The sequence below is a fragment of the Electrophorus electricus genome, chromosome 1, assembly GCF_013358815.1.
Source record: "Electrophorus electricus isolate fEleEle1 chromosome 1, fEleEle1.pri, whole genome shotgun sequence".
NCBI lineage: Eukaryota > Metazoa > Chordata > Actinopteri > Gymnotiformes > Gymnotidae > Electrophorus > Electrophorus electricus.
The window spans coordinates 32,688,306-32,698,781 of NC_049535.1; the positions used below are offsets into that span (position 1 = coordinate 32,688,306).

General features: G+C 43.2%; 1 protein-coding gene across 1 annotated transcript; it reads right to left on the reverse strand.

The window, feature by feature from the left end:
- Positions 1 to 403: 403 nt before the first annotated feature.
- arf2a (ADP-ribosylation factor 2a) lies at positions 404 to 10,246 on the reverse strand. Its single transcript, XM_027014693.2, has 5 exons — positions 10,139 to 10,246; positions 4,158 to 4,315; positions 3,512 to 3,622; positions 3,248 to 3,372; positions 404 to 2,780 (listed from the first exon to the last, which is right to left on the reverse strand). The coding sequence occupies exons 2-5, from the start codon at positions 4,303 to 4,305 to the stop codon at positions 2,619 to 2,621; spliced, it is 546 nt and encodes a 181-aa protein (XP_026870494.1). The 5' UTR covers positions 4,306 to 4,315; positions 10,139 to 10,246; the 3' UTR covers positions 404 to 2,618.
- Between the last annotated feature and the right edge of the window lie 230 nt (positions 10,247 to 10,476).

The following is a 10,476-nucleotide window of genomic DNA, read 5'->3' on the forward strand; positions in this document are numbered from 1 at the left end:
CGGGTTAGTAGAGCCACTGCCTCAAAACCTTCAGGATCACATTAAAGTTCACAAAGAACAGCTTGTGGATTTCAGCAGTTATGGTCTATGCAAAGAACCAGTCTGATACTAAAATCATTCAGCAGTTACATAAGGAACCAGTCTGATTCTCAAATCATTCAGCAGTTATGGTGCATGTAAGGAATCAGTCTTATGCAGCACATTTAATGTTTGTCTTCTGCTGTCTATGTATGAAGAAATATATGGGCTTTGATAAAGTGACATCTTTGTGATCAAATCAATTGTTATTTTCCAAACACGTAATTCATAGCAGGTCTGGAAATAAAGTATTACAGAAGAAGACCCTGAAGCTGCAAATGTAAGAAGTGTCAACTAAAGTAGAAATTTCAGCAAAACCCCCAGGCTTTGTAATAGAGATCTCTTTATTATAGTGCATTTCTCAGATGTTACAAGATGGGTTAAAAAAAAAGCAAGAAACAAAAAGAAAACCTTTAAAGGAAAGGAACAAAACAGATGCACACCTTTGTCATTTTTTAAACATTTTTAAAATTAAAGCTTCACATCTGAACATAGGGTAACTAAATGATATGGCTATCTAAAATACATTTTCTTACACATTTTTAATTGCCATACAGATGATATCATTCAAAATAATCAGTTGCCACTCACAACATTATGTCAATAAGATCATTACCATAAAAGGCCCCCAAAAAAGGTCATTAGAGTTCTGAAACTGGTGAATTTTGTAAAGAAACATGGGTGGGGGAAACAAAACCCTGTAAAATCAAAGCTGTTGCTACCCAGTTGTAGACACAGTAAGGGTAAAAATGACCAACTCCTTTGTGAGAGGTCTACAGGATTATGGGCTCTGGGGATATGGGGTGTCATACAGTGTGTACATATCTGACATATGCAAGAACAATCGCAGTAGTCTTTGGAATACATGTCTGGTTGCAGAGAAAAAGAAGTTACCCATGTCAGTTGTTTGGGGGCAGGGGATGTCAAGGGGTATACACTTCCAGAGTGAACACTGTTGCTGGTTACAATATCATGGATGCATTCTCAGAAATTGACTGAGGGTCAGGGGACACAGTCAGATAAAGGGGAGGAGCCAAAACAGAGGGGCGGAGACAGATTTATTAAGTAGCTCATCTACAAGTGTACACCTGCAGCCATATGGAAGAGTCTGACATTTCTGACATTTACAGTACAGTGCATCCAATCTGGATTTAACCCCTGCTCAACACTACCGTGGAAGGGAGCTGTCTTCCACTTTTCTGTACTAACAGTAAAAATCTATGTAAGTACCTTTGCCTAGGCTGCTTAAACGTGTCTGAAGAATGAACCTGACTGCACCCCTGCCCGAAAAGAGCATGCTAAAGATGAGAAAGGAGACCACCCCCCCCCCAAAAAAAACAAACCTCAAATGGAAAAGGGAAACTATCATTAAGAGTGGGAGCAGCCCTCAGAGACCTCACTGCTCCTTGGCTTCGCTCTAACTCTCCTCTCCTCTCGGTCTCCAACACATCACACGGACACGCATGGAGAACAACCTGAGTTTTAAAGGAGTAGTTCAGTCAAAAATGCTAATGATCCTAACAGTGAATTAAAGCAATTAGCCACCTATAAGCACTCTGCAAATGTATTTATGCTAATTGGTAGCTACAAGGTTCCACTAATTACTTATATTAGCATATCTGGTTGGGCTATTCCTTTAAAATATAGCCTCAACTTGGAAAAATGCCCAGAAAACGTCTTCCAGCAGACAACATGATAAGAGTTTATTTTACCTGGCGTTTACCAAGAGAACCTACCCACACGTGGTTCCAGGATGTGGGGCAGAGGAATGCTAATCAGGGGAGTCAACAATTAACGTGAAAATTGGGCTTTAAAATGCTTCAACAGCACGGCTCTCAAAGAACACAAAAAAGGATCTAGGATGGAAAACGGCACTTCGTTGACCTTTCTTCCGCTCCCAACCTGATGCAGGTCACAACGAGTTTCATCGTAAGTGGGGATAAAGGGGTGGCAACTGAAACCTTGTAACATCTTAGACATGCGTGACTGCTTAACATCAGAGGATGAAAATCAAGACTGTACTTTTATTTCAATATTCTCCTTTATTCTGCAACTAACAAAACAAAACCCAAACAAAAAAAAACCAAACAAACAAAAAACCACCAGTGCCATTTAGCATCCTGGGTCATTCTTTGCCGTGTGGAAAAAACTAGGGGGAGATGAAGAGGGGCAAGAAACACAGAGAGAACGGAGCTGCACGAGGAGCACGCATGTTCAAAGGCACAACAGGGCTGCTCCCACCCTCCCTCCCTCTTTCTTTCTCTCTCTCTCTCTCTCTCACACACACACACACACACACACACACACACACACACACACGCTGGTGTGTGTACACTAGTCAGCACTGGGGAGAGCCTCAAATGTCTAGAGAACCAAACAGAAGAAAGGGATGGATAAAGAGGGTGACGTAGAGACCGAGTCCAGCGCCGCCGTTTTCACTACACACACGCACGCTCGCGTGCTCACACGCGCGCACACACACGCACACACGCACGCACGCACGCACACAGCGCAGACAGCAGAGAGCTAGGTGGAATGGATCATTTAGCGTTCTTGAGCTGGTTGGAGAGCCAGTCCAGACCCTCGTACAGGCCGTCGCCGCTGGTGGCGCAGGTGGCCTGGATGTACCAGTTACGGTGCCGGAGGGAGTGGAGGCCCAGCTTGTCAGTGATCTCAGCTGCGTTCATGGCGTTTGGCAGGTCCTAGGGGCGGGGGGGGGGGGGAAACATGTCAGCACACACACACTGAGCACCGCAGCACATAGCACATAGGAAACCAAACCAGCATTCAAATCCAAGTACTACAAATGTACGACTGGGACATTTTATGGAGTGTGTACTGGGCAAATAACTTCTGCACATTCTAGGGACACTACCAAATTAGTGTGTCATACATGAGGGTAAGTGACTTAGACCAGAAGAAAATACGCCTGGCCTATTACTGTTTAGTATTTAGTATGGCTGTAGGCATTTTTTCCAAGTCTTGTTTGTTTTTGTGGTTTCTTTTATGCAGATTACCCTGACAGCATGCCAAAGTTCACTCGCCAAGAGAGCGACGCACACCACTGTGAGATTATGCTAACAGCCCAGTTGCTAGTTTGCCTGAAGAGGCTGCTGGATATAACAGGCTCTGGCGTTAGAGGGTGCAGGTGGTGCGCTCTCTCTCTCACCTGTTTGTTAGCGAAAACAAGCAGCACAGCGTCTCTGAGCTCATCCTCCGCCAGCATCCTCGTCAGCTCCTCCCGTGCCTCGTTCACGCGCTCCCTGTCATTACTGTCCACCACAAAGATCAGACCTGAGAGACACGGGGCGGGAGAGTGAGTGAGAAGAAGGGGGAGAGAGAGAGCAAGCAAGAGGGAGACTGATGCATGTAGCTACAGGTCCAAGTCAGCCCATCTTGTACTCAGACCGGAACGTGCATGTTGGAGACTGACCTTGTGTGTTCTGGAAGTAGTGCCTCCACAGGGGCCGGATCTTGTCCTGACCGCCTACGTCCCAAACTGTGAAACTAATGTTCTTATACTCTACTGTCTCTACATTAAAACCTGCACAGAACAAATCAAAAAGGAGCATGTCATAGAATGGCAGGTCATGTTGCGCAGTTCATCATGGGAAAGAGGGCAGGAGCAGGTAGACGGCTAAGACAGACACAGGAATGAGACGGGGAGAGCAGGCCGGGTTGTCCCCATCCACATGACACTACAGCCTGAGGACAGCGACCTGTATGACCTTCCCCCACCATTTCCCAACACACACACACTGAACAAAGAGATTAAGCAAAAGAGGAAGAAACGAAAAACAATGACTCCTTAAAGATGGCACAGAATGCAGGTTGAAAATCTGACAAAATACATATGAGAGAGAGAAAAGGTGTCTTTTGTTGTCCAGCAGCTTATTTAACCATCACCATAACAACTACCCTAAATCTCATGTATGGAGATTCAAATCTCTTGTATTCTTAACAGTATATTCTTCCAGGTGCTCTTGAGCCAGTGTTCTGGGTTGGAAAACAAGAGCTCAGAATTGAAGCACAAAAGGCAGAAAGGAAAATAAGATCAGTAGAGAGGTACACTGACTGACCGATAGTAGGGATGGTGGTGACAATCTCTCCCAGCTTGAGCTTGTACAGGATGGTGGTTTTGCCTGCAGCGTCCAAACCCACCATCAGTATACGCATCTCTTTCTTCCCAAAGAGATTCTTAAAGAGGCCTGCAAACATGTTCCCCATGGTGGAAGATCTGAGGGGGGGGAGATTCGAAAAACCACATACAGCCATGACTGAAACTATCGCTTATAGTGTTAAATGTCACTTCTTTGCAAGGTGCCACAGGGGGTGGCGAGACCCCATGAGGTTGCAGTTCCAGTTTCATATCTGCAACACCTTAGTGGCATGCCAGACATGTCTGCGTGTGTCTCTCTCACACTCACAGCAGGTCAACATGCAACCAGTAATGATGAGCGACTTTCCATAAGGCCCCCATTCACAGCATGTCCAGTGCAGTCACAACTAACCATACACATCCCTACATTTACAATCTCACTGGGAAAAAGGGTGCTTGGAAAAATGCACACACATTTAAGTTTTGATTTTGATTGTGAGATCAAGTCTCAGTATCAATTTTGGAACTTAAAAAAAAAAAAAAAAGCATACTGACCACACAAACAGCAATTGTATAATGCACAGACATATGAGTTAAAAAATAAATTATATATATATAAACATCTTTAAAACATTACAGTGGAGCATGCCCATATGCAAGTAAGCTGTTCCCGTAAAACAGTTCAACTGAGCACTGAACTCCACCACCTGAGCATCCTTACACAAAGCCTCATAAAACATGAGTGGGCTTAGAAAAGCCCAAGGGGCAAAGATGCAGTGGCTACAGCTTCATATCTGATTTACAGGGATCTGAACAGTCCTTTTGCGTGGTTTGTGTGTGGTTATGCCTAGGCTTAGAAACAGAGGGATGTGCATAAGCAAACACTGAGCCAAACCTGAACAAACTGAAAAATTAGGTTATTTCTGTCCATTGGGTATTCAAAAGCCAGTATAATTAACTTCTGAAACTACCCCTCCCTCAAAACACACTCCACATATTTGGCTTAAAATCACAGTGCACTGAACAGCCTGGCACATATGCACAGACTGAGAAACCAGAAAGAAACGGGCAGGGCGCAAAAATCTGCGTAGACTCAGTGGTTGTAACTGAAGAACACTTAGAACAGTACACCTATACAAGTTCAAAAAACAAAGAATGCATAAGATCATTTGTGCCATAAGCAGTACGTTAACAGTGCCCCTTACTGGATATGCTTGGAAGTACAATAACGTTCATGCCTATTCTATGATTATAGGTATCATAGCATGTTAATATTACAGTCGTTAAAACAATATTCAGGCCAGCCCTAGTGAACATAAAATTTGAAGAATCATTAACATGACATACGAATGCATGTTCTTAGGCTGCATGATATGAAGAAAAATACTGTATTGCAATTATATTCCCACATAGTGTGATTTACTTTACAAAACTTAAAAACCACAGCAGACTCTGATGCCATACGATTAAAGACTTTTTGCGACGATTCTTTAACATTTGCTGAATCCTGAAGGGCTGACTCATCTAAACACTCAGAGAGTGAATGCAAAGCCTGAAATTTGTCAGCTTGCTCACGACACACGAGAAAGAAATGGTGTGATGTGTTAAGACAGATAATTTGCATATTGTGGTCTTTTTCATTATGGGTGGTATGCTAATACTGCATTAATGTACAGTACATAGCAGTGCCTTATACCCCTTCTCTGGAAGTCCACATCAGGGGTTAGAAAGTTGAATCAGAATGTTCACGTTTGGCATTTACTAGTTTGCAACTAGCTACTGTTGTAATTTGCTCTGGACAAGAGCATCTACTAAATGTTGTAAATGTATTAAATCTGGTTGTACCACATGTTAGCATAAAACTTTGTTAGTAAAAAGCAACATTCAAGTTTGCGACAGAAGAGAACAAACATGAACAATGAGACATACCAAAAGTTAGTTGCAAAGTGAAGGTCAGTAGCCAGTTATACTACAACTAGGCAAAGCTGCAACTTGTGCACCACCGAATGACTTAAATGAGACGTGCTAAAGACAAACTCGCACTCAACACTGTTGGTACAGACAGTGTAACAGCTACCTTTGCATATTTTTTTAATCCACCTTCAAATAGGGCAGATCATGTTAGCATAGCCTGTGGTTCGGATAGCGCAGACTGAAACAAAGAGCTTGGCTCAGCAGTGCAATGCCACGGAGAACAGGACGGAGCGGAAACGAACAATGAGCGTAGCGATGTGGGGAATGTAAGCTACTGCAGACAGTAACAGGAGCACAGCAGGCAACCTGAAACCTGACCAGCCTGTAAAGACAGACACCTGACCTCTGAATTAATCAGAAGCAGGACAGAGCGAGAATATGTACAAATTTATACAGAGAGATGCTGAGAGAAAGATACAGAAAGAAAAAAATATATATATAAATTGTGTCATACCTGAGACAACAGCTTCGGTTATCCCGCTCGGATACGGACCAATTTTTAAACTATTGGGCTGGATAAGTACAGAAACTAAAAAGTGCGAACAAACGTTCAACTCCATGAGAAAGTGTAAATCATTTTAGCACTCTTCTGCTGTCACATTAACCTGCTGATCAGTGCACATGGAAAAGAAAAGACAACGCTGCGCTACAGGAAGAGCCGCAGCAGCCAGCAGGAAGCAGGCAGCGGTGAGTACTAAGACGTCCAACCTATCCCCAGGAAGGGAATGTAATCCTCGAAAAAAAATTGGGAACCAACTCGACATACTCAGAGTTCACACATCATGAGTTATTAGCCCAGCAAAAAAAAGAGAACATAAGATAACCAGTCTAGACACACACCCATGTTTGCTAAGAGCAACTTTAAAATAAAAATGTCAAAAATGCTCATGACATCCGTGAACTTCCGAAGGTTACACAGCAAGAACCAACAAAACAAGAGAGGCCAGACCTGTGGCGTTTGGCAGAACACACCTCCCATTGTTTAAAAATGTGGTTAAATGCAATGTTGTACAGATAAGCCAAGAAGACCTAAACTTTCCACCAGCAGCTAAACACACAAACCATTCAACTCTCTGGGCAGCTGTATTTAACTTCTGAGTCTTAAGGCATGACAGCAGTGGTGAAAAGGATTAAGACACACAACTTTAAATGTCTCCCTTCAAGTTCCACACACTCCAAAAGTGGTATTTCCTCCTTTTGTGAGTGTGACTAGCTGAGATGGAGAAACCAACCGAGGGGCAAGACAACTCAACTGGGGTTACTCAGTGCTAGTGACACACTCAGGTGTCACTGAGCAAATCCATGACAATGGGAATGACTTAATAAAACGAAGTCATACTTACTTGGAGCATAATTGTTTTAAAGCATAGGTTTGTGACACAAACTGCTAGGATTTTGACATGTGAACATATATTAATTCCTATCCCAAATATCCATGAATGTGAGCGATTCAAAAAACCCAGAGGAAGAACTTAAAAAGGAACATAACTTTTCCCCTCTTAAATGACTAAATTTAATTCATGCAGACCTCTTAGTCATCTGACCAAGATCTGCACTGCTCGGAGAGCAAGTCCTCCAGCCTAGAGGCCCAGTGTGCATTTCCAGTGTGACTCAGTGTTATAGCACACTTCCAGTGTGTGACTCTTAGACTGTTTTTTGCCACATACTGGTTGTGTACATAATTGGAGAGTAGCCTCTTCACTACTCCCCACCCTACAAGAGCATGTGCTTGTGTGTGAAGCAGAAAAGCTTGTATGTGATAATGGGGTGGAGGCTAGACTCATTTGCATAATTCTGCAGAGCATTGTTTGTGTGTGTTTTGGGGGTTCCTTTGTTGTTTTTGAAAGGCGAGACAAAAAAAGTGCCAAAACTGACAGGCAAAATAAACAAAATTTATTTTAACCCTCAAATACTACAAACCACAAACTGAGTCTCATGAATAATTCAAAAGGTCCACAAAGAATTAATTATTGACTGGTAAAGGACAGGAGAAGGGAGGAGCCTTAGATAATGAGGCGGTCTCATTCACTGGCTTCCACAAACATCTCAGCTCTGTAAAAACAAAGCTGATCTGCTCCCATGGTGACCACTCACAACTAGGCAGAACAGAAATGAGAGCAGCAGACTGCCCGATTTCACAACGAAAACACTATTAACTCAGCCGATAACACCATACTCTCTCCAATGCTCATTTTCCCCTTCTCTTTAACTCTGTAGAAGCCGTTAGTTAGAATTAACTGATGCATAGTTTACACTGGACCAGGTGAGATTAGAAAAAGACAACTTACAAAACAGGGTACCTCCTATATTAATGAAAAATAGACCCATAGACTTTGTTAGCCACTAGTAATTAGTCCTCCTTTCAAATTAATTTTCTTGACGAGATGTGATGAGATGCAAGAGAAACTAGGGAAAAATTAATGAAGACTACTAGTCACAAGGAATCAGCCTTTCCAGGAATCATAGCTAATGAAGAAAACTAAAGGACAGTATAAACACAAAGGGAATCCTTACAAAAGAAAATCTCTCAAAACGTCTTAAGAGTTTGCCATCACTGGTGAAATCTGTTCAAGTAATCATTTAATTTCTAAGCCTATACAATCCATTAGACATGCCAGCAAATCGTGCACAACATTATTCGCATGATGGGATGGGTATGTATGGAATAACAGTAAACAAAAGCTGCGTGAGGTAACTTAAGTGGGAGGATATAAAAGACCTGGGCCAATCACATGACAACATCTGATCTCTTCCACGATTTCGAGGTTGCGACAGATCTACAGCCCAAGACAGTGATCCAGAAACCACCACAAGTACGGTACTTTAACTCGCTAGTTTAGCGCGCCGTATCTGTTTATTTTAGTCAACTATAACATATCTAAGACGGAGACACTACTAGCAGCGATTGCCATTAGTACAATTATTCATGTACAAGAGACAGCAAACATAAGGCTGATCTGATGAAAGCTAGGTAGCTATAGCATTACATCAGTCATTCAACAAAGCAAAAGAATACAGAGATAGAACGAACGGTTTTACACGGTCTCCAGATACCTCGAATATGATTACTTTCCATGGAGCATTTTAAAGCAACGCCTTCCAGCAATTTACCTCTGGATCAGTGTATATATCGCATTATGTCAAAATTACTGCTCAAAACGGATACGGCCCAGCTAGTTATGCATTAGCCGCTGCCGCAATAGAAAAGGTTGACATCTAGCCAGCATATTAGGTAGATTTATATCCGACTTAGATGCGTAATAAAAATTGAGTACAGATGTAGACTAAGCGCAAATCGGCGTCTACAAAGCCAGACACCTAGTTAAGCTAGCCTACCCTAGCTAAGCAACACTTCGCCGTTTCTTCATAATGCGGGTATAAGGTCGACGTCACCACAACTGCAGAACAGAAACTAGGCCTACTTAGACACCTCGTTAGCACAGCTAGCCAACAAACCTGTTAGCTTCCAATGCTTTCCCCCTTGTTTTAAGGTAATCATGTATAAATATGGATTTATAATCAGATACGCGATACCGTGCTAACACATTTAGTTTTTTTTTTGCTGAGCGTTAGCCAGCAATGTACATCCTCATTGAGCAGGCTAGCCGGCTAGCTAGTTAACGATAAGCTCGGTATCGGCGGGTCATAACGACACATTTTGCAACGATAGATTCTACGATAGACCTACACTTGTCCAGAGCACGTACCTCGGTAGTCAGGTAAAGGACAGAGCTCATACAAAACACGACGACAGAACACACAACTCAACGCTGTGAACTACGTTCATCTAGTTGCCTGGCAAGACGCCTTCCTACTCAGGTTAGCATAGCTAGCTACCTAGCTAACCAACTCAGAGACGTTGAGGTATTTAACGTAGAAGTATAGTTTTTGGTTGTTGTTTTTATTAAGAGTGTATAGGTGCTAAATAAAGCAAACACGACATCATAACATCAGCAGGAAATTGGTGTTTGATGAATTGCAATTTACCTTTTTTCTTTTTTCCCTACCGCGGCGTCTAAACAATCTTCTACTCCTCCCCGCTGTCAGCAAAATGGCGTCTCTCACGGATCTCGAGGCGGCCGCGTCGCGAGCCGTGCCCGTTGTCAGATTCTGTCCAATCGTGCGGCGCGCGCGCGCCCGCCGCCGCCGAATGAGCGCGAGCTGGGCGTGGAGATCCCGCGAGTCGTGCGCGCCCATCCGTGTCCGCCCCAGAGCGCTTGAGCTGCGATCACAAACCAACGGTTCCGCGTTATAGGAGAGTAAACCTGTTAGATGGCGCGAGTGTAACGCGATTAACGAAGAAGATCATGAACCGAAAACCGGGA

What these genes read in the sequence shown, in the direction of transcription:
- arf2a (XM_027014693.2), bottom strand. Translation starts at nt 4,305, where the DNA reads ATGGGGAACATGTTTGCAGGCCTCTTTAAGAATCTCTTTGGGAAGAAA. An exon ending in CACCACCATCCCTACTATCG is followed by an intron (nt 3,623 to 4,157) that starts GTCAGTCAGTGT and finishes TGTTCTGTGCAG; the next exon opens with GTTTTAATGTAGAGACAGTA. An exon ending in CTACTTCCAGAACACACAAG is followed by an intron (nt 3,373 to 3,511) that starts GTCAGTCTCCAA and finishes CGTGTCTCTCAG; the next exon opens with GTCTGATCTTTGTGGTGGAC.